This window comes from Gobio gobio (assembly GCF_949357685.1).
Source record: "Gobio gobio genome assembly, chromosome: 10".
Lineage (NCBI taxonomy): Eukaryota > Metazoa > Chordata > Actinopteri > Cypriniformes > Gobionidae > Gobio > Gobio gobio.
The window spans coordinates 36,988,640-37,010,953 of NC_137116.1; the positions used below are offsets into that span (position 1 = coordinate 36,988,640).

Consider the following 22,314-nt stretch of genomic DNA (forward strand, 5'->3'; position numbering starts at 1 on the left):
ATGTTTAAAGGGTTAGTTCACCCAAAAATGAAAATAATGTCATTTATTACTCACCCTCATGCCGTTCCACACCCGTAAGACCTTCGTTCATCTTTGGAACACAAATTAAGATATTTTTGTTGAAATCCGATGGCTCAGTGATGACCTGCATAACCAGCAATGACATTATTTTTATTAATATTATAAAGATTTCAAAACACTGCTTCATGAAGCTTCGGAATGTTATGAATCAGCGGTTCGGAGCGCCAAAGTCGTGATTTCAGCAGTTTGGCGGTTTGACACGCAATCCGAATCATGATTCAACACACTGATTCATAACGCTCCAAAGCTTCATGAAGCAGTGTTTTGAAATCGGCCCTCAATTTTGTTACCCTCAATTTCCGGTTGTAGAAACCATAGAAATACCTTTAATATATTATGTGTTTTATTAGACAGGTGAGCAACTGTTTGGATACATTCATCGACAGAAAACGAATCATTGTTATATAGCTCAACATAGTTAGTCTTATTGTTCAAATCTGGTTTTCTTGATTTACTGCGAGTACTAGGGGTGTAACGATTCGTTTTAACAACGATACGATTCGTATCACGATTTGAGGTTGTCGATACGATTCAAGGACGATATTGGTTAATTTAGAACGATACGATCCGAAACGATTCAGTGACTTGAAATCGATTCAGTAACTTTTTATCCAAAAATTGTGTGACTGAAATAAATATCTGGATACTGGTCAGTGCAGGTGAAATTTCCAAGATTCCTGTTGTTTCTTGTAAGGGAATCCGGTATATCAATTAATTATGGATATAAACAAACAAGTAAACAACAATTAATGGCAAATGCATTAAAATTTTATTTGAATAAAGTGCAACCAACAGTTTAGGTTGAATTAACAGGAAGATAACCTTTTCTGCTCTCATTTTCAATATTCAATACATATTCAATAAAAGCACAGTAAGTGCAACCAACATTTCAACAGTAGGTTAACCTGCTACTTCTGCTTTTGTTTTCCAACATAAAAATATAACAATATTAATATAAAAAATAAAGTGCAACTAACTTCTCTTCAGGTTTAATTAATAGTAAGTTTACCTGCTACTTTTGCTGTTGTTTTTCAACATTAAAATAATACAAATACAATATTAATATAAAAAATAAAGTGCAACCAACATTTCTTCAGATTGAATAAACTGGCCTGCTACTACTCTCAGTTTAATAAACAAACAATATTTAACAAAAGATAAAATGTAACCAACTACTCTTCAATGACTCTACAGATTTCTTTTTCAAAAATATCACCATGATCTGACCTCAGAACACTTCTCTGTGCGTTCACTATGTCGCCAGCAGTACTAAAAACTCGCTCTGCTGGAACACTGGTGCCAGGAATGCACAGGTAACAAGCAAGGGTTGAAAGTACAGGTAGCGCTTTCTCCTGGTGGCTTGATCATTTCTCGCTCGTTGGCTTCTCCTCTGCCATGCGCCATGCTATGTTTTGTTTTCTCAAGCCCCGTTCACACCGCCAGCAACACGCAGCGACAAAGCGACACGATCCCATTCATTTCAATGAGCGCTGCTGCTGGTGCGTTGCGATGATGTCACAGATAGGCAGACTGAATCGAGTAACGTTTAACGCCTTTATCATTAAAAGTGCTAAGAAAAAACATCCATATGAAGTCTGACGTGCTTAAATCCAATGCGTTATTTCCTATGATCGATACAATCGATTGATTACCTTTTAAAACGATGTTAGATCGATATATGTCGTCCGGAAGGCCAACTTGCCGAGCACAGATTGATGTAGTTAGATCATAGGAAAATAAATCGATACATCGATGTAGTAGATGAATCGTTACACCCCTAGCGAGTACCATGTTTTACCATGCCTAACGCTCAAATGCATCTAAAATGATAAAACAGCGCTGTGTTACCCCACATACGCATGAACGGAAAAAGCAGAAGCGGTCGTCTGGGGCATAATAAAAGCTCTGCGAAATCCAGGCGTCATCAAGCTACGCCTTTGTTTTGAATAATCGACCTCTAGCGGTGAAAAATAACATATTTGGGCTTTAAAAGCCCTTTAGTAGTATTTTTTTGTTTGTCTCTATTCAGGTTTTCCTCATTGTGGCTCCGCTCTCTGTCCTCTACAATTGGAAAGATGAGTTAGACACTTGGGGTCATTTTAGAGTTGTGGTCGTGCACGGTGTGAGGAAGGATGAAGAACTGGCGCGTGTGCAGAGAGGAAGATGTGAGATTGCTCTTACCACTTATGAGACCCTCAGACTCTGTTTGGACCAGTTTAACAGGTAGATTGTTTATACTGAGTTCCCGTTGTTTTATGCAACATGTTTTATTTTGCGACGTGTGGGTTACTGTGTCATTATTTTATAAATTACTTTTCAAAAGTTTGGGTTCGGTAACATTTTTAAAAATGCTTTTTTAATGTTTTCTTATGCTCAGTTTTGATTTATACATAAGTGCAATAAAAACAGTAATATTGTAAAATATTATTATAATTAAAAATAATTTTCTATTTGAATATATAATTTATTCCTGTGATGGCAAAGCAGACTATCAGCATCATTCCTCCAGTCTTCAGTGTCACATGATCCTTCAGAAATTCAGAAACATTTCTTATTATTATTATATATGTATCAATGTTGAAGACACTTGTGCCACATCAATTCTCCAGGATTCTTTGATGAACAGAACGTTCAAAAGAATAGCATTTGCTTTTTAAATAACATTTTTAACAACAAACATTTTACCATCACTTTGGATAACTTTTAATACGTCCTTGCCAAATAAAAGATGAATTCCTTTTTAATAAATCTTCCTCTCCCCATACTTTTGCAGGGTATTGAGTACATATATATATATATATATTCATATATAGAGAGAGAGAGAGAGAGAGAGAGAGAGAGAGAGAGAGAGAGAGAGAGAGAGAGAGAGAGAGAGAGAGAGAGAGAGAGATTATAGAGAGTATTATAGAGAGTATATTTCAAAATGGATACTATCCAAAATTATTAATTCTTGTCATATTTAAACATTCATAGTACAAAGTTCATGGGTTAGTGTAGTTTTCAACATATTTCTTGTTACGCTTTTCTTTGTGATTAAATCCAATTAATGGTGACTCATCTTTTTCACATTACACTGATTTTTGATTTTGATTTTTTTTTAAATTTTGTACAGTATTGATTGGGCTGCCGTTATCGTTGATGAAGCACACAAAATAAAGAACCACAGGTCCCAGATCACTCAGGCCATGAAGGACATGAGATGTAAAGTGAGGTTTGGACTGACAGGAACAATCCTTCAGAACAACCTTGAGGAGCTGTGGTGTGTTATGGACTGGTGAGACACCCTGATTGAGATAGTTTTATGCCATTATACTACCTTATGATAATGATAATTTCTCCATTCATTTGTTTCACTTTCTTGTCATAGGGCCATTCCTGGATGCCTGGGTTCTCTGGCGGGTTTTAAAAACAGGTTTTCGGACCCCATTGAGCAGGGGCAGAAGCACACTGTGACAAAAAGAGCTCTAGCAGAAGGCCGTAAAGCAGTTGAGGTCCTTGCCAAAAAACTCTCACACTGGTTCCTCAGGAGAACAAAGGCCCTTATCAGTGACCAGCTACCTAAGAAAGATGATCGAGTGAGTTAGTTAAAATCAAAGAAACCAAATGATATATATCTCATAGTACATGCTCTGATGTGAACTCCTTCTGGTCTTGTCCTTCTCCAGGTTGTCTATTGCTCACTCACAGACTTCCAGCGGACGGTGTATCGAGCAGTGCTGGACACAGACGATGTGACCCTGCTGTTGCAGAGCTCAGGGAAGTGTCACTGTGGCAGTGGTCGTCCACGGAAGAAGTGCTGCTACAAACTGAACGCAGACGGTGTGCCGGTCAGACACCTGTACTTCAGTTATCTGGCTATACTGAGAAAGGTTGCAAATCATGTTGCGCTACTGCAGTCCAGAGAAGGAACCAGCAAAAAACAGGTGGGTGTAGTAGGAATAGTGAAGGATTGTTGTCAGATACACTACCGTTCAAAAGACTGGGGTCTATAAGAGTTGTGATGTTTTTGATATACAGTAAAATAACAAGTGTATAATATTATTACAATTCAAATTTTCTATTTTAAGATATCTTTTAAATTGTAATTTATTCCTGTGATGGCAAAGCTGAATTTTCAGCACCATTACTCCAGTCTTCAGTGTCACATGATCCTTCAGAAATCATTCTAATATGCTGATTTTCTGCTCAAGAAACATTTCTTGATACGTCAATAGGGTACAACAGGGCTAAAGGCGCCGCGGGCTTTTGATTTTTTTCCCCTCTAAACCACTCGATGACACAACTTGTTGCAGCTCTATCCAAAACATCCGCTTTTCAAGACGCACATGGAAATTTGGCTGATCCTTGAAGCAATCGCGGGCAGCAGCGCAAAGTTGATTCTGTGCTAATTTGATCTAATTTTTAATGTTTTTTAAAATGTTGTAGATTTATGTAGCAAATGAAAATCACTAAATTATTGAATATATTTTGAGACAAAGGTCTTAATGATTTTCAGTTTTGTTCAAGGTAAATAAAGCAACAGTTTTCAATGATGAAAGAATATGTAAAAGTATGGTATTTGGGGTAAAAAGCCCCTGCCTTTGGTGCGAAAGGCACAATAATTAACATGATAAATAGCTGGCTGACTTTTCCATTTGTTGACATCATGACATGGTTAGATTCAGATGGTAAATATAATATATCAAATTGGGTGTCTACCTAAGAGATAATCACAAATTTATAATGAAACCATCATATTTATGATAAATAATGATATGATAATGTGATAGTTATCATATCATTTAGTAAAATATAATTTGTTGTTATACTACTGCAGTGGCGTAGGCAGAATTTTATTTTTGGTCGGGCGTGGGCAAAAGTGAGTGGGCACTTTCACGCGGGGAGGTTGTCACTGTCACTGTCTACATAAACCAAAACTGTAGCCACAACCTGTCCACATACAAAACATGAGCAGCGGTTACAACAAACGTTGTACACTTTATTTCCCCTTTTTAAATATTTTCTTCATTTTTATTGAAAATAAACGCCTTTTCGATCTGATATGTGATGAGAAAAGGAAGTACAGCAAGTTTGGCAAAAGGCGGATTCGAACCGCAGGTTGAATTGCGTCAAAACTTAGTACCACGCACCTTACCCCACTATCACAACTGACAGATACTGATGGCGTGTTTCTGGCTTTACAGAATGACACTGCGCTTGGAATTGAAAACCCTCACGTTACTTGATGCAGGGCTCGACATTAAGCCTGTTCACACGCTTGTCCTTCGGACAAGTAAATCTGTCATTCACTTGTCCGAGTAAAACATTTGCTTGTCCGGATTTTTTTTGTAAATATAATCTATACTGAAGCAATATTCTCACCAGTGTTTAATCAGCTTTGACATATTTAAATATGCATATTTGTCATATTTGTACCTTTTTAATACCCTGAAATAGAACAAAAACAGTCCATATTGGTTCTAAAATGTAAGTGATTTAATGTTAAATTGTTTATGGAACTGGCGTATGAAATCAGTGTCATTTTCAGTCGTGATGGTATTCAGGAAAACAACACTCTTGTTAGTGTAATGTTGCTTAACTGTATCATATGTTATAAATATAAAAACTGCCCAATTTTAACTGTGTATGTTAACTGAGTTTCTGTGTGTGAGCGGCACTCATTTGTTTTCGATTTTCTCTTCGAGAGGCTGCGCGAGCCTCAACAGCTCAACCTTGTTAACGTCAGTTCGTTTTTTATTATCCACTATCGATCGCCACTTACGCTAACTGAATGCAGAATCATTATTTCACTTTGGTGATTCCCTAGTTATTTTTTGTTCTGACGTTTTAACCAGGATACTTGTCCGTCGGGCAAGTAAAATTGTTTTTCACTTGCCCCTTCAAAAAATCCACTTGTTCCGGACCCTGTTGAGCCCTGCTTGATGGATGGGTTCTCTCCCGCGTTAATGCGATTTTTTAAAAAGTCCTTTTTATAGAATTTTGCATCGCTGCTGTTTATCTATCACACAACTGCAAATTATAGGCTAAGTGAATAGGTAAACACACGTCATGAACTCTCAGGCGCGAGCCGTGCATGAGACAGTCTGACACCTAATTGCCTAACACAGCTGTCAATCAAACTCATCAAGCATTATGCAAAAACCATAGACTGTAAAAAAAAAACTAATTTTATTTATTTCAGTATTTGAGATGTTATAATAATTTTGTAATTATGTTAAACAACTGTTATTTAACAAATATTATTATATTTATATAATAAACTGGGGGGGCCTAGTCATCATAGTGGGCGGGCCGCTGGCTACGCCCCTGTCCTACTGTAAATCTATATTAAATTATTATGGGATCTCCTTCAATGCTTTCAGAAGCTTTACTTAAAAAAAAAAAAAAAAAAGTATTTTTTAAATATATTTTTATATGAACGTATTTTAATGCCAGTATATTTATTGAACAAAAATGAATTATTTTATTTATCAAAATATTAAAAACATATTATTTTAAGTGAAGTATTTGTTGTATTACTCCGTGTGGGGTAAAAGGTCCACCTTGCCATTCACACATTTATACGATTTTTAAACAAAACAAACCACCTTTATGATTTATTTTCACACAAAATCTGTTGCTTCATCCATGTTCAATACAAACATATATATTTTTTTTCTGCAGTAATACACTATGGGAGTAGTGAAAAGTACTTTTTTCTTAGGGTGTGCCTTTAGCCCGTTGTACCCTACAACTGGTCTGTTCAAACAGGTTTGAGATTTGATTGAATGTATCTTGGAGTTATTTTAGAATGGCTCAAATTGACTTTTTTCAATTGTGTTTATGATCATCCTTGAAATGTTTCTGTAAATATTTTTGTAATTTTTCCAACCACAGGAAAAATATGTGACAGCCATTTGTGAGCAAGTTTTTAGGAAATTTCCAGATTTCACAGAGAGGTGCAAACAATCAGCCTTTGAAGCAATGTCTGACCCCATGTACAGTGGAAAAATGAAGGTGAGGTATTTTTCCTAATGATCAAGAACCAGTTTTGGTGTTATTTGACACAATAATTGAATGTTAGATTGGAGTACTGTTAGGGCTTTTTTCATTTCAGATTTTTTACTTGCCCAGCCAACATTTTCATTGGCTCCACCACAAAGGGATTTATCAATTTTTACTTTTAACAATGCATTTTTATATTTGCTGGAATATATTAAGTTTTCATTAAATGTAAATGTGTCTTTCTGTTTATTATAATACATTTTTTCTCTACAAAATGCTGAAAATTACATAATTATAATGTAACTCTATAACTTGATAAACACACTTTTGCTGGCCTGCATATGATGGAAAAATAACTGGATTTGTAGTTTTCAACACATTATCTTAGTGACACATTATTATTACACGACAATATCGAATACATTGTTTTAATTGTGAAAGGCCATAAAAAAAATAAAGTACGAGATAAATGTATCCAGCTCTGAGTGTAAAAGTATGTAGTTGCATATTACAGTTATTAGAATCAGTAATGCCCACATCATCAAACAAACAGCATATTAAATGTGCTTCGCCTAGATATCTTCATTTCCAGTCCGTTCCGGATTTTTCCCTGGCAATATGGAGATTAATAAACCCTCTTGTGGCTAGCACTGGCCCTGAGCTGTCTTCCCTCAGAGGCTGTGGATACACTTCCTTGAGAAATAACAAGGACAGTATTTAACATTTCTTCAGGCCTTCCTTTCAAAGGTTTCCCCCTCCCTTTAGCCGGAGCATCTTGAGGGTGCTGTTATTGGCAGATGCTGAGTTACTGGCATCCTCACAAGAATGGCCGCTGGTTTCTGAAACATCAGCAATAGAAAGAAAAGACACAGCCTGCTCTGTTAATCTCTACCCAGTAGCCACTGACTGACGTGTTATTTCTCATTACGATTTAAATGAAAAACGTTGTGTGTTTTTAGATGTTATGATAAGCAAGATTGTCTTTGCTCCCATCATCATTTTGAAAAGCGTGTCCTGTTTTTCTTCCTGTTTCAGGTTCTGCAAAAGCTACTAAATCACTTTATCGCGAAGAAAGACAAAGTTCTACTCTTCTCTCTTTCTACCAAGGTGAGGTGGTTATAAAAGTTTGCTATACAATGGTACATATATTTCCTTTGTATATCACAATATTTCATTGGCCCCCATCAAAGTTGCTCAGATCTTTATTCCTGCCCATTTCTCTTGCATCCAATGCATTTTTGACTAGAACTGATTGTTTGCTTACCAACTAATCTACCTAGAGCTTAATATGTGGCCTTGTTAGGAGATGATCAATGATATTCCCTTCACAGTTTGACAGTCCAAATTTTATCAGGTTAAACAAACCTTTCTTTATACTTTCACAGCTGTTAGATATTCTGGAAAGCTATTGTATGGCCGAGGGTCTAGAGTACCACAGACTGGATGGGAACACCAAGTCTAAGGACAGAGTTAAGATAGTGAGAGAGTTCAACAGCTCTCGAGAAGTCAACCTGTGTCTGGTGTCTACTTTGTGAGTGTGGCCCGAAACGCTGTTATGTTTCGTTATGCCTTTACAAGATCTCCCAAAATTTATGACAACATGACATTCTGATTTACAAGGATTTCTTTTGTAGGGCGGGAGGGCTTGGTCTCAACTTCATCGGAGCGAATGTTGTTGTGTTGTTTGATCCAACATGGAATCCTGCCAATGATCTCCAGGCTATTGACAGGTGAGCAAATAAAAAGGAAATATTCATATATTTAGGTATTCGCGTTTTAGAGTATTGACTAGTGACAAACATTCTTAAAATTCCTCGATACTAACGTTCAGGTTTGATAAAAACATACTTTATTCCCCAATCATGCATTTAATTGATCAAAATTTGTCAGTAAAGAAATGTGTAATGTTACAAAAGATTTCTATTTTAAAATAAATGCTGTTCTTTTGAACCTTCTATTTACTTAAGATGGCTGAATTTTTTTATAACAGTTTTCACAAAAACAGCCCAACTGTTTTTTCCATTGATAATAAGAAATGTTTCTCTAGCAACGATTTCTGAAGGATCATGTGACACTGAAGACTGGAGTATGTACAGTACTGAAAATTCAGCTTTGCCATCACAGGAATAAATAGAAATAAAATGCATTCAAAAGGAAAAGTTATTTTAAATTGTAAAAATATTTCACAACATTACTGGATTTTTGGATTGTATGGGTATAAAAGACTTCTTTCAAAAACATGAAAAACCCCAAACTTTTGAACAGTAGTTTACATTTACAAGTTGTGGAATTTATCAAGGTCCCAATCAGACTTGTTAGGACCCGTAAATCTTTCTGTTTCAATTTACAGGGCGTATCGTATTGGCCAGTGCAGGGATGTGACGGTTTTTAGACTCATCTCTTTAGGAACGGTAGAGGAGATCATATACTTGCGGCAGATTTACAAACAGGTATGTTCGTAAAAAAGGTGTAAGAAGATATCATAAGTTATTTACTGTTGTGTGCAGTTTTACTTTTAGCTCTTCATCATTACACCTAAATGCATAATAATACACTAAAATAATGTAACATTTATTGAGACCTGTTTGTTTTCTCTCCTTTATTGATTTACAGCAACTTCAGTCGTCAGTGATTGGTCGGGAGAATGCTAGACGCTACTTTGAGGCTGTTCAGGGTACTGATGGCAAGGCAGGGGAGCTGTTTGGCACCCGAAACCTTTTCCGCCTGCAGACTGATGGCACCTGTCTTACCCATCGCATCCTAGAGGTAAAAAGGCAAATAGATTGCAGTTGGTACATTCTCTAACTAACAACTCTCAAACCCAGCATCTTAGTCCTATATATATATATATATATTTGAATTACACTATTTTGCCAAAAGTTTTGGGACGTCTGCCTTTACATGCACATGAACTTTAATGACATCTCATTCTTAATCCATAGGGTTTAATATAGAGTTGGCCCACCCTTTGCAGCTATTACAGCTTCAACTACTCTAGGAAGGCTTTCCACAAGGTGTGTTTATGGGAATTGCCAGACAGAGAAGTGTGATTCGTCACTCCAGAGAACATGTCTCCACTGCTCTAGAGTCCAGTGGTGGCGTGCTTTACACCACTACATCCTACGCTTTGCATTGCACTTGGTGATGTAAGGTTTGGATGCAGCTGGCAGCTGCTCGGCCATGGGAACCCATTCCATGAAGCTTTCTATGCATTGTTTTTGAGCTAATCTGAAGGCCACATGAAGTTTGGAGGTCTGTAGCTATTGACTCTGCCGAAAGTTGGCGGCTTCTGTGCGCCTCAGCATGCGCTGACCCCACTCTGTGATTTTACATATTCTACCACTTCGTGGCTGAGTTGCTGTGGTTCCCAATTGCTTCCACTACCACTAGCAGTTGACCATAGAATAATTAGTAGTCCGGATATTTCATGAATGGACTTATTGCACAGGTGGCAATGGTACCACGCTTGAATTCACTGAGCTCCTGAGAGCAACCCATTCTTTCACAAATGTTTGTAGAAGCAGTCTGCATGGGTGCATCTCAATCAGCTCCCTAGTTCAGTAGTCAGGGCACTGATCAGGGAGTCAGCCCATTGACGTATGTCCTTATCAGTGCTCTGACTACTGAACACACGCCATGTCTAGGTGCTTGATATACACCTGTGGCCATGGGAGTGATTGGAACACCTGAATTCAATGATTTGGAGGGGTGTCCCAATACTTTTGGCAATATAGTGTATGTTATATTGTTCAGTTTTCCAGCTCTAGTCTTGTGAAATGAATGTAGATTTTAGGGCACATTGTGAATTTATAGGTTCTGACGAGCATGTGGAAGCTATCTACTGATTTTACTGTCTGTAAGGGTCCAGCTGATCATACATATCCCTCATGACATGCCTTTAATGAACTGTTTATATGAAATGAATTCCTTCTCATTGACATGATGGGAATCGCGTGTTTGGCTCAAAGAGGGAGGGCCGAGTGGAGGTGGGGATCACAACGGCCAGAACTCAAGCTCTGGACGAGAGGATGCAGGAGCCAGTGAGTACCCACCCTGTCACAGACCCGTGACTGAAACGTTTCTCTTTCCCACCCATCCCTCCCCTCTTCTTTCCCATCATTTATCTGTTCCCACGGCATGACGGGCGAACACATGGTCATAATCAACCCCCTCTGAAGCCCAATGGTGAAGACCACACAGAAACATACTATCTATACCACATTTATTTACTCAGCAGAGGCCTTATCTAATTGTTCTTCGGGAAAGAACCTCACACATTGATTTTCTGAAGAGGATGGGCACTGACCGCAACGTCTCGGCTTGTTAAAATCAATGTTTCGCTAAAAACTGAATTTCGCTATCATTAAAGTGTGGTACAGTTGTATTTTATGTGTTTATAACTGTTATAGAAATTTGATGCATCCTTGGTTGAGAGCAGTTTTTCCTACAAAGTTCTGTTTTTTCAGCATTGCAGTTGACAAAAAAGGAGAAAGTTGTGTTTGTTTATTTTCTTGTAATTTTTTGACAGCCATTATTTTATTTTGTTATTTATTTTTTTATAACACTCAGTTTAGATCTCTAGCTTGAATATGCCATTGTTTGGAGATTCAGTGTTTCCATTGTTTAATAGCAATAGCAGAAAGCTATTCTGGTATATTGGCATATTGTGAATACCATGGAGAGAGAGAATATTGCAGAATTCTGATACAAATAACTTAAGATATATTAATACAAAAATCAAGATGAAAAAGAAAAACTTGTGCCAGCAAATTGCCAAAAACTTATTTTTTCACCTCAATGGTGAAAAACACACAACATAAAATAGAACAAAATTCCCAGATACAAATAATCAAAAAGCAAAAATAAAACTACAACACCTGTTTCAAGAACTCACTTAATCGTTGTGTCCTTAATGTTCATGTTTTAATACAAATGATCAAAGCAATGTTGATGGTTAAAAAAACGAAACATCTTCTGAATAAAACTAATGAACCATCTTGATTTACCTCAGGATCCCCGGTCAGGGGATGCTGCTACTGAGCAGACAGGTGGATCAGCAGGCGCTGGGCTTAAACGTGCTGGGGTGTTGGACTTCAGCAGTGCAAGTGAGGATGAAGATCCCTGCTGCTCCAGGCCCACAGAAACACACACAGGAGAGCAGATGGGTGCTGGTACTACCTGTATTGGAAACATAGGCCTGTATAGTGTGCTCCAGAGACAAATGACTCAGAGAGGATTGCAGGAGACGGACAGTGAAGAGGACTCTAGTAGCCAGAGCCAGGATGAGGATAACCATGCAAAACCCACCACAATTAAGGAACAAGCATCTAAGTCCAGTGAATCCAAGGAATGGATGAAGGGAGTCACTGATGATAAACCACAGAGAATATCAGAAGAGTCAACAGACCTTGTGCTCCTTCCACCAAGATCACACAAACACAAAAATGACAGCACTGGTGGCAAGAATAATTTTCACAAAAGAGTGAAGTTTGCAAATAAAAGATCCGAAGATGATATTGAACGTTTTTCTTCGTCAGAAGATGAAGTGCCTGAGGAAGGCGCGAGATGTATGAAGAGTCCTCCTCAGGAGAATAAATCAGCTCAAAGACGGTCTTCTGGGAAGGACAACACTACTCAAATGGGAATAAATAGCCGAAACACATTAGGATCTCACAAAACCCAATCCAGAGATGAAGGAAACACCGGAACACTGGACTCATTATTAGGTAAAAATTTGACTATTTACCTGGATTCAATATATTTATAGATTTTTGACCAATTATCACAAATAGAATATATAATTACATAATCCAAAAATGGGTTTAACAAAAAAAATAAACATTTAAGAAAAATATTACGCACACATGTGGGTTTCCATGTTTTATGGGGACCTTCCATCGACATAATATACTGTACAGACTGTATATTATAGCCCCTAACCTTAAACATACCCATCACAGAAAGCTTTCTGCATTTTTACATTTTCAAAAAACATCATTCTGTAAGATATTTATAAGCTAAAAATGTAGGGTTTACTAGGACCACACACACACATATAAATAAATAAAAAGTGCACGCAACATTAATTTACAATAACTGCATAACAATCATTAACATAACAGTGCAGTCAGACTGTTGTTTGTTTTACACTTTCAGTCCAGTCATTTTATTCATTTCATATACAGTCAATAAAAAGTTTGAGGGAAAAAAGGTTTCTGAAATACCCAATGGTGCAACTTTCTTTTCACCATTAGGTGTTTCAGAAACCAATCTTCTCTAAATGTCAAACCGTTTTACTGACTCTGTATACACTATGAAATTAATGAGAGCACGGTCAATAATTTTTTCGACATTTTGAAAAGACTGAAGTCATCTTGAGTTTGTTCAAGTGCTCTTTGTTCCAGTATACTTGAGTGTTTTGACTTCTCTGACAGGTGGACTTCAGCACGTGAGCTACACCCACTCGAATCAGAAGGTAGTGGGCTCCAGCAGAGCAGAAGACCGCCTGAGCCGCGCTGCCGTACGAGATGTGTTTGAACTCAACAAGAACTCGCAGCTTCCTGCAAACTGCTTCCTGGATTCATCAGAGGTTTCTGCAAGTTTTATATATGTGCACCTCACACTGAACTCACTAAGAGAAGCCACACTTTTGTGTGTGTGGTATTTCAGTGCATCTAACTAACAATAGTATCTTGGTAACATTTAAATGTTTTAGAGAGGTGTTTTTATATAAATCAATATTACTTATTAAATTAAAATATAATTTATTAACAAATAAAAAACTGTTTAAGTACATGTTTTCATTTAAATAACTGTTTTATAGTTTTGCATGCAGTATTTCAATGCAACTAAAACTAGCATTTTGGTAACATTTTAATGTTTGAGGGATTTATTTTCAATAAAATTCAAATTGAAATGTAATTTATTGACAAAAACTGTTGAACTACGTTTGAACAACCAGTCAGTAACATTTATTTGATTTATTTCACAGTCCTTAATTACACAAACCTTTTGCTGTCAGACATGACTGAATGTAAAAATTTCACAATTTCTGTCAAATATAAATTCTTTTGCTGTGGTGCATGAGAGCATTGGTTGGTTATTTTCTTTAGATTTTGTAAAATAAAGCCAGTTCAGCCAGTTTGTCCTCGGCTGTTTGAAATGATACAATCTGTGGTAAAAAACCACTGCAGATACAGATCAACTACTTACCATTTTTACATCGTTGCACACAGCATAACGCTTATCCTTATCGGTTATGTTTTGTCCTGCATTTGCTTTTCAGTAATTTTATAATAAATAATAAGTAGTTTGAAATTTGGGTGATCAATCCAGAATTGACTTCAAGATTTGTTAAATAATATTAGAGTCCAATTCTAACACACTGTGTATTTATTGTGTAATAGACTTCCATCCAGTCATCTGATCCCGTACTCGCAGATCACGACGATGGAGGTCAGACACCGGTAGCACATGGCAGACCCCACATGGAGCATCCGGTCACCCACACCATCAAAACCTCTTACCGCCAGAAAAATGTCACTGTCATAGTGGGCGAAACACCCAGTAGCATGTGCAGGTAACACTATTCTCTACTCCAGATCCCTTTGTTTTTCTCCCCGCACAAGATCCGACTAGCCGACATCTCAACTCAAAGCAAATAATTGCGTCAATTGGGCTAAAAACTCAAACATTAGAACAGCAAGTCAGTGAGAGGAAATTCCTGGTACCGCAGGGCCATGTGCCAGTTCTCCCCACAGCTATGGTGTGCTGCCCCCGCCTGGCCCCCGGGGCTGCAGGAGTGAGGGAAGACCACCCCGGAGCCCTCTCACCCACCCATTTCCCAAGTCTGGTCAAAGTCATGAGCAAAACCCCCTCTTTTTATTCTGTTTTTCTCACAAATGTACTGTTTGCTCATGTAATGGTGAAAACACACACGCACAACTATATATATTCTCTTTTTCTTGATGAACTGCTGTAATGGGATTCAATTCCACTCAGACGCATACTTAAGGTTCTTGCTTCATAGATAGTTTTTGCTTTGAAACCACAAAGGGTGGCAACTATTAGAAGTTACGCCACAAGCAGCTTCTGAGCTCTTTCAGTTTCAAATTACTTAGTGGTTTTCCTTAAAGACCCTTACACTGAATTTTCTAGGTTTTAAAATGGGGCTTTTAAAAATGTGGAATTTGGGGTTCGTCATTTAATTCTTCTTAAAGGCATAGCTCACCCCAAAATAATGAAAGTACCGTCATAATTTATGTTCTCCCCTGCATGTCGTTCCAAACCTTTACGACTTTCTTCTGTAGAACACACAAAAAAAAAAGATATTTGGAAGAATGTTGGTAACCAGACAGTTTTGGTTAACATTGATTTCCATTTTATGGACAATAAAACACTGGGAAACTTAAAATATCTTATTTTATGTTACACAGATGAGTGAAAGTCATACAGGTTTACAACAACATGAGGGTAACTGTTGACAGAATTTTCACTTTTGGGTGAACTATCCCTTTAAGAGTATGTTTCATGTCACGTGTTTTAGCATTAAGCAAATCTTCTGGTTCTTATTATGCTGTAACTTATGGGCTGTGGTCTTATGATATAATATACAGACTGTCATAAACTTGCTCCCTGCCTGTATTTTGCAATGCATGGAGTATAAAACGATCTCTTAGAATTGTATAATACACTCAGTTTTTAACTAAACTGCTTATTAGTATTTCAAGTCCCAAGTCGTGTGGTCTAACCAACAAAACATTCCTAAACAAAACAGGAAATTATATTTGTGGACCCCATAGGAAGTCTCTTAAAATATAAAAGATAATTTGACCTTTTTATAGCATGGTCTTATAATTATAAAATATCACCTAGTGCAACTTTTTTCAAAACCATATGAAACCAACAGGAATACAAACAGTTAATTTTTAAGAACATCGCACATGTTTGAAACTATAATGTTTTTTTAACAAGTTTTTCTTATCTATTTATCTGTATACTAGTCAAATGAGTTACTACAGATGATTTAGCCAAATCAACACACAAAATTATTTTTAAAGCTTTGTGTCACTAAGGCCCTGCTTACACCTGCTATTAAGATGTGTTTTGGTCGATCAGATCACAAGTTATCATCATCAGTCCCATGACCTGGTGTGGTCGTCAGGTCGCTGCGCTGTTGAACATCTGACCTAGGTCCAGGTAGTCAAAAATGCATTTGACCGGATTGCTTTTCGTAGTGAAGATGTTCATGTGGTCAAATGCATTCGAATAGACCGCCTACTCTCCGCTTACTGACCTAATGCGTAAACATTAAAGGAAGTGCGCTAACCAGGCGGGATTTAAACTTTGTCGGCTGAAGACCCAAGTTTGGTTTGAAGCTGCTGATCTCCTTAAGTTTTTCCATCGTCTCTGGTCACGTTCATATGTAAATTGCATGAGCTTATTTTGTCCTTTAGATCGAAAGATCTGAAAAAAAACCCATACATTTACAATAGACCCTCCCCTCGAAGAAATCAGGACAGAAGTGGTTGAAAATGGACAAAAGAAATGGATTAAAAAACCAGGGGTGTATTCCAGAAAGCAGGTTATGCCCTAATGATGAGGCTTCAGTGGGCATTTAAAACAAGACAATGTTAATTTTATATAATCTCAAACATCGTTGATCTGCATTCAGACATTTATTTTTTATTTTTGCAACAGGACGTTTTCTATACTATAATGTATTTCTATAATAAAAAACATGATATATCTTACCTTTAAAGAAATGTGGAAGTAAAATGACTAAACATAAAAAAAAAAACTTTGCAAGCACAGACTGTTATTTAGTTTAATCAGTCTTTCTTTTTTATTAAATAAGTCAAACAAATTGTTAGCATCATACAAACAATATAGTTCTTATTCACACTTCACAGTGATTAAAGCTCATTAAATGAAAAGATTGAAAAATGATTGCACAACCACCAAATAGGTGGCAATATTCATCAAGTACAGTGGGGCAAAAAAGTATTTAGTCAGCCACCAATTGTGCAAGTTCTCCCACTTAAAAAGATGAGAGAGGCCTGTAATTTTCATCATACACTTCAACTATGAGAGACAGAATGAGAAAAAAAATCCAGAAAATCGCATTGTCTGATTTTTAAAGAATTTATTTGCAAATTATGGTGGAAAATAAGTATTTGGTCAATAACAAAAGTTCATCGCAATACTTTGTTATATACCCTTTGTTGGCAAAGACAGAGGTCAAACGTTTTCTCTAAGTCTCCACAAAGTTTTTACACACTGTTGCTGGTAGTTTGGCTCATTCCTCCATGCAGATCTCCTCTAGAGCAGTGATGTTTTGATTTGATTTTCAACTCCTTCCAAAGATTTTCTATGGGTTTGAGATCTGGAGACTGGCTAGGCCACTCCAGGACCTTGAAATGCTTCTTAGGAAGCCACTCCTTCGTTACCCGGGTGGTGTGTTTGGGATCATTGTCATGCTGAAAGACCCAGCCACATTTTATCTTCAATGTCCTTACTGATGGAAGGAGGTTTTTACTCAAAATCTCACGATACAATGGCCCATTCATTCTTTCCTTTACACAGATCTGTCGTCCTGGTCCCTTTGCAGAAAAACAGCCCCAAAGCATGATGTTTCCACCCCCATGCTTCACAGTAGGTATGGTGTTCTTTGGATGCAACTCAGCATTCTTTCTCCTCCAAACACAACAAGTTGAGTTTTTACCAAAAAGTTCTATTTTGGTTTCATCTGACCATATGACATTCTCCCAATCCTCTTCTGGATCATCCAAATGCTCTCTAGCAAACTTCAGATGGCCCCGGACTTTTACTGGCTTAAGCAGGGGGACACGTCTGGCACTGCAGGATTTGAGTCCCTGGCGGCGTAGTGTGTTAATGATGGTAGCCTTTGTTACTTTGGTCCAGCTCTCTGCAGGTCATTCACTAGGTCCCCCTGTGTGTTTCTGGGATTTTTGCTCACCGTTCTTGTGATCATTTTGACCCCACGGGGTGAGATCTTGCGTGGAGCCCCAGATCGAGGGAGATTATCAGTGGTCTTGTATGTCTTCCATTTGCTAATAATTGCTCCCACAGTTGATTTCTTCACACCAAGCTGCTTACCTATTTCAGTCTTCCCAGCCTGGTGCAGGTCTACAATATTGTTTCTGGTGTCCTTTGACAGCTTTTTGGTCTTGGCCATTGTGGAGTTTGGAGTCTGACTGTTTGAGGTTGTGGACAGGTATCTTTTATACTGATAACGAGTTCAAACAGGTGCCATTAATACAGGTTAATAAACAAGTGGAGGACAGAGGAGCCTTTTAAAGAAGAAGTTACTGGTCTGTGAGAGCAAGAAATCTAGCTTTTTTTGGTGATCAAATACTTATTTTCCACCATAATTTGCAAATAAATTCTTTAAAAATCAGACAATGTGATTTTCTGGATTTTTTTTTCTCATTCTGTGTCTCATAGTTGAAGTGTACCTATGATGAAAATTACAGGCCTCTCTCACCTTTTTAAGTGGGAGAACTTGCACAATTGGTGGCTGACTAAACACTTTTTTGCCCCACTGTATGTAAATTAAACAAAAGAAGAAGAAAGTAGTGTGGCACGCTTTTTCTTAGCGTCCGTTTCCATGGTGACTCGTCAATTCGTTGCTCTGTTGAGAATGCAGTGTGTGTTAACTGTTAACATACTCTGGGTTGGCTGAACCTATTCCTGGATCTGTTTTTGGAACCAGCATACCTCGAGTAAGCAAGGTTTGGGTTAATCAACTGAGAGTTCAGGGTATGTTTGACGGTAAGATAACCTTGCTTTCTGGATTACCCCCAGGTGTAAACGGATGAATCTCCCTCGTCTAGTACTTGTGATCCGATCGACCAAAACACATCTTAATTCCAGGTGTAAACAAGGCCTGAGATAAGTTGATTTGTGTCATTAAGATAATATTTTGTCCTGCAGACAGCAGTTGGAAGAAATGGCTCAGTTCTTCGGATTCGACTCGGTGAGAGACTTTGCAGAAGACATTCTGAAGAATGGTTCAGAGCAGAGACTTAGCCGATTGCGGAGCTTCTACAGCCAGAAGAGCCCTGAACTCAAGAACATCACTGAAAAGACCTTTCCTAAACCCAACGTCGAGCCAAAGCCACCCACCTCGCCGCCATCATCTACAGCCAGACAAAGAACTACCTCAAAAAGAGCCCATCCAAACTCCCCTCTTAAACCTCAAGTTGAGGTACCAACCCCTGAAGTTGAGGATCAAAGAAAACTGTCAAAGAAAAAGAGACTGGGTAAACCAGAAACCTCTGAGGCTCACGTTCATTGTAGTACAGACCTCTCTAGCAACAAAATGAAGATGTCCTCCACAAGTTCTGGACATCTTTCTCAAAGGTGCAGTGCACCAGTAGAAGAAAATAAAACCAACATTACTAGTTCCTCACAACCTTTCAAGGACAAGGAATTCACTTCACGGTCACCTTGTGTCTCTACAGATGATGGTGCTGCATCAAGCTCAACCCAGACCAGCAGCTCCTCCAAAATCACAGACCTTATAGGTGACGCATCCATCCTGAATGACTTGTTCAAGTCAAAGAAGAAAACCATAGACCAACCGAGGGATGTGAAAACATCCACATGCACAGAAAAAGCAAAAAGTAGAGGAAAGGACTTCTGGGACATTTTGAATGAGGGGAATGAGGAGAGCATTAACAAACTCACAGATCTGACTGAGGTGGAGAAGATCTGTAACAGCGTTAGTGTCTCTGCAAAGTCTAGGAATAATGAGAAACCCGAAAGCTCGCAACTTTGGAAAAAAAATGAGAAATTTCTCTGGAAACGCTAGTTTTATGGTTCCTGTTTCTTTCTCTTTTTTTACGATTATTTACAGTGTTATGTTTTATTGCAAGGACCGGCTTTTATTTATGTGCATTTGTTTTTATTTGTTTTGGTGATTTTCATAATTCAATACACAATAATTGACTGGCAGTTGATGTAATTATTATTTTATCTTGTTTTTTAATTGTATTAGAGTTCATGTTTTGAAGAAGACACAAGAATGTATTTTAAATTTTAAAAACACTCTAAAAAAAAGGCTCGTAATCATAGGGGAACCTTTTTTAGTGCTATATAGCACCAATTTTGGTGCTTCAGTGGTTCTTCAGCAGTTCTTCAGAGGTGCTATATAGCACCTTAGTCAAAGAACCGGTGAAGAACCTCTGAAGAACCTCTGAAGAACCTCTGAAGAACCGCTGAAGAACCGCTGAAGAACCACTGAAGCACCAAAATTGGTGCTATATAGCACTAAAAAAGGTTCCCCTATGATTACGAGCCAAGAACCATTTTTGGTGCAATATAGCACCAATTTTGGTGCTTCAGTGGTTCTTCAGCGGTTCTTCAGAGGTTCTTCAGCGGTTCTTCAGAGGTTCTTCACCGGTTCTTTGACTAAGGTGCTATATAGCACCTCTGAAGAACCGCTGAAGAACCACTGAAGCACCAAAATTGGTGCTATATAGCACTAAAAAAGGTTCCCCTATGATTACGAGCCAAGAACCATTTTTGGTGCAATATAGAACCTTTTTTTTTTTAGAGTGTAGATATTAGATATTTGAAAACACTAATGAATATTACAATAAAATAACATTGACAAAAGGTTGCGATTTCATTACAGATTTCGGAAATTGGAAAAACTAAGAAATGAATGTGTCATTTTAATATGTACTTAAGATGATATGATAAATAATAAAAAATAATGTGAATTTTATTCATACATAGTGAGAAAATCATTGTCTATAAAGAGTATGCATGGTAGTTAAATGTTAATTGGTATTTTTTTCCTGAAATATTTTTCAGTATTTATAGCAAAAATTATTAATTTTTTCCCTCCACACAACTTAATTTTTTTTCAGGCAGCTAAATTACTTAAATAGTTGGTGGTCTTAGACCTCAGACCAAAATTGGTGTAAATAGTTTTGAAGTGGTGTAATTGCTTTGACAAAGTGGCATGAATCTCTCTTGCCGCAGTCTCTCTTTCATGGAAGCTTAAGTTGTTTCATCCCATCTGCCATGTGTCGAGGAGCTCAGCACCTGTAACATATCCTCAGTACAGCTGCATTTTCAGTCTTCAGCGCATTAGTGGTGGCACAATGAGAGAAATGACGTGTGTGTTGCAGCTGTTATCTGACATCGCTCAGCTGTTGCACTTAGGTAAACAGAGGGAACGGGTAGGATTTTCACTCTCGGTCCTCTCTTAAATGCTGAAATTAAAAAAGTGTTGATAGCGTCAATACAAATGAAGACAAGTTGGGGCTACAACAGGACACTCGAGACCGCCTCAACTTCTGGGAGGTAGAACAAGGATGGCCTATCGTCCTCACGAAACATTTGCCACAATTGTTCAAATGGTTGGTACACTAAATTCCTTTCTCAGAGCTGTTGATTCTTATCTGTAATGCATAGGTCTGTAAAAACCTTATTGTAGGGTGGACTTGCTGCTAGAAATTGTTTCCAAACCTTTCAGTTATTATATTCCTAAAGATCATCTATAGGTACGGAGGAAACTTAGCTGTTTGTACTTGTAAGCCACCTTGTTAGTGTTTTTATATTGAATGTAGCCCTGCGTACATTCGACTTTACCATCATGGGTTTAAGTTCCATGATAGCCCTTTCCTGGCATTTCTTTCTTTTTAATTGTATTAATATTAGTATTAAGCATGCACATATACAGTATATGGATGAGTTCAGATTTTAACCCATTTATGTTAGGGTTTCATGAAATAGACTATATACACTGTAAGAAAACAATCCCTAGAAAAATAGGAAAAGTACTGGTAATTTTCTGCCAGGATATTTGTTCGTTTTAAAGCCACAATAGCCTATGTATTTTTTTGCCGCTAGAGGTTGCTTATTCAAAACAAAGGCGTAGCTTGATGCTGCCTTGATTTCGCAGAGCTTTTATTATGCCGCAGACGACCGCTTCTGCTTCTTCCGCTCATGCGTATGTGGGGTAACGCAGTGCTTATCATATTTAGACATTTGAGTGTGTTGAAAGTTGTTATAATGCTACTCTGCGTTCGCTCGGCAGCTACTATGAGACACTGCAGTAAGATAGATCAATATTAGGCATGGTAAAACATGGTACTCGCGGTAAATCAAGAAAACAAGATTTAAACAAGACTAACTGTGTTGAGCTATATAACAATGATGACTTTTTTGTCAATGAATGTATCAAAACAGTTGCTCATCTGTCTAATAAAACAC

The 22,314-nt window shown here is 37.7% G+C and overlaps 1 protein-coding gene across 1 annotated transcript in view; it reads left to right on the forward strand.

The window, feature by feature from the left end:
• ercc6l2 (excision repair cross-complementation group 6-like 2) overlaps nt 1-20,731 on the forward strand; it is a 22,155-nt gene extending 1,424 nt beyond the window's left edge. Inside the window, exons 4-18 of the mRNA XM_079826576.1 lie at nt 2,111-2,304; nt 3,194-3,355; nt 3,449-3,656; nt 3,747-4,004; nt 6,958-7,077; nt 8,101-8,172; nt 8,451-8,596; nt 8,700-8,795; nt 9,416-9,515; nt 9,679-9,831; nt 11,034-11,105; nt 12,077-12,791; nt 13,500-13,654; nt 14,472-14,644; nt 19,021-20,731. Of these exons, the coding sequence (XP_079682702.1) occupies nt 2,111-2,304; nt 3,194-3,355; nt 3,449-3,656; nt 3,747-4,004; nt 6,958-7,077; nt 8,101-8,172; nt 8,451-8,596; nt 8,700-8,795; nt 9,416-9,515; nt 9,679-9,831; nt 11,034-11,105; nt 12,077-12,791; nt 13,500-13,654; nt 14,472-14,644; nt 19,021-19,900 (3,504 nt within the window). The 3' untranslated portion in view covers nt 19,901-20,731. The remainder of the gene's footprint in view (nt 1-2,110; nt 2,305-3,193; nt 3,356-3,448; nt 3,657-3,746; nt 4,005-6,957; nt 7,078-8,100; nt 8,173-8,450; nt 8,597-8,699; nt 8,796-9,415; nt 9,516-9,678; nt 9,832-11,033; nt 11,106-12,076; nt 12,792-13,499; nt 13,655-14,471; nt 14,645-19,020) is intronic.
• Nucleotides 20,732-22,314: the final 1,583 nt, after the last annotated feature.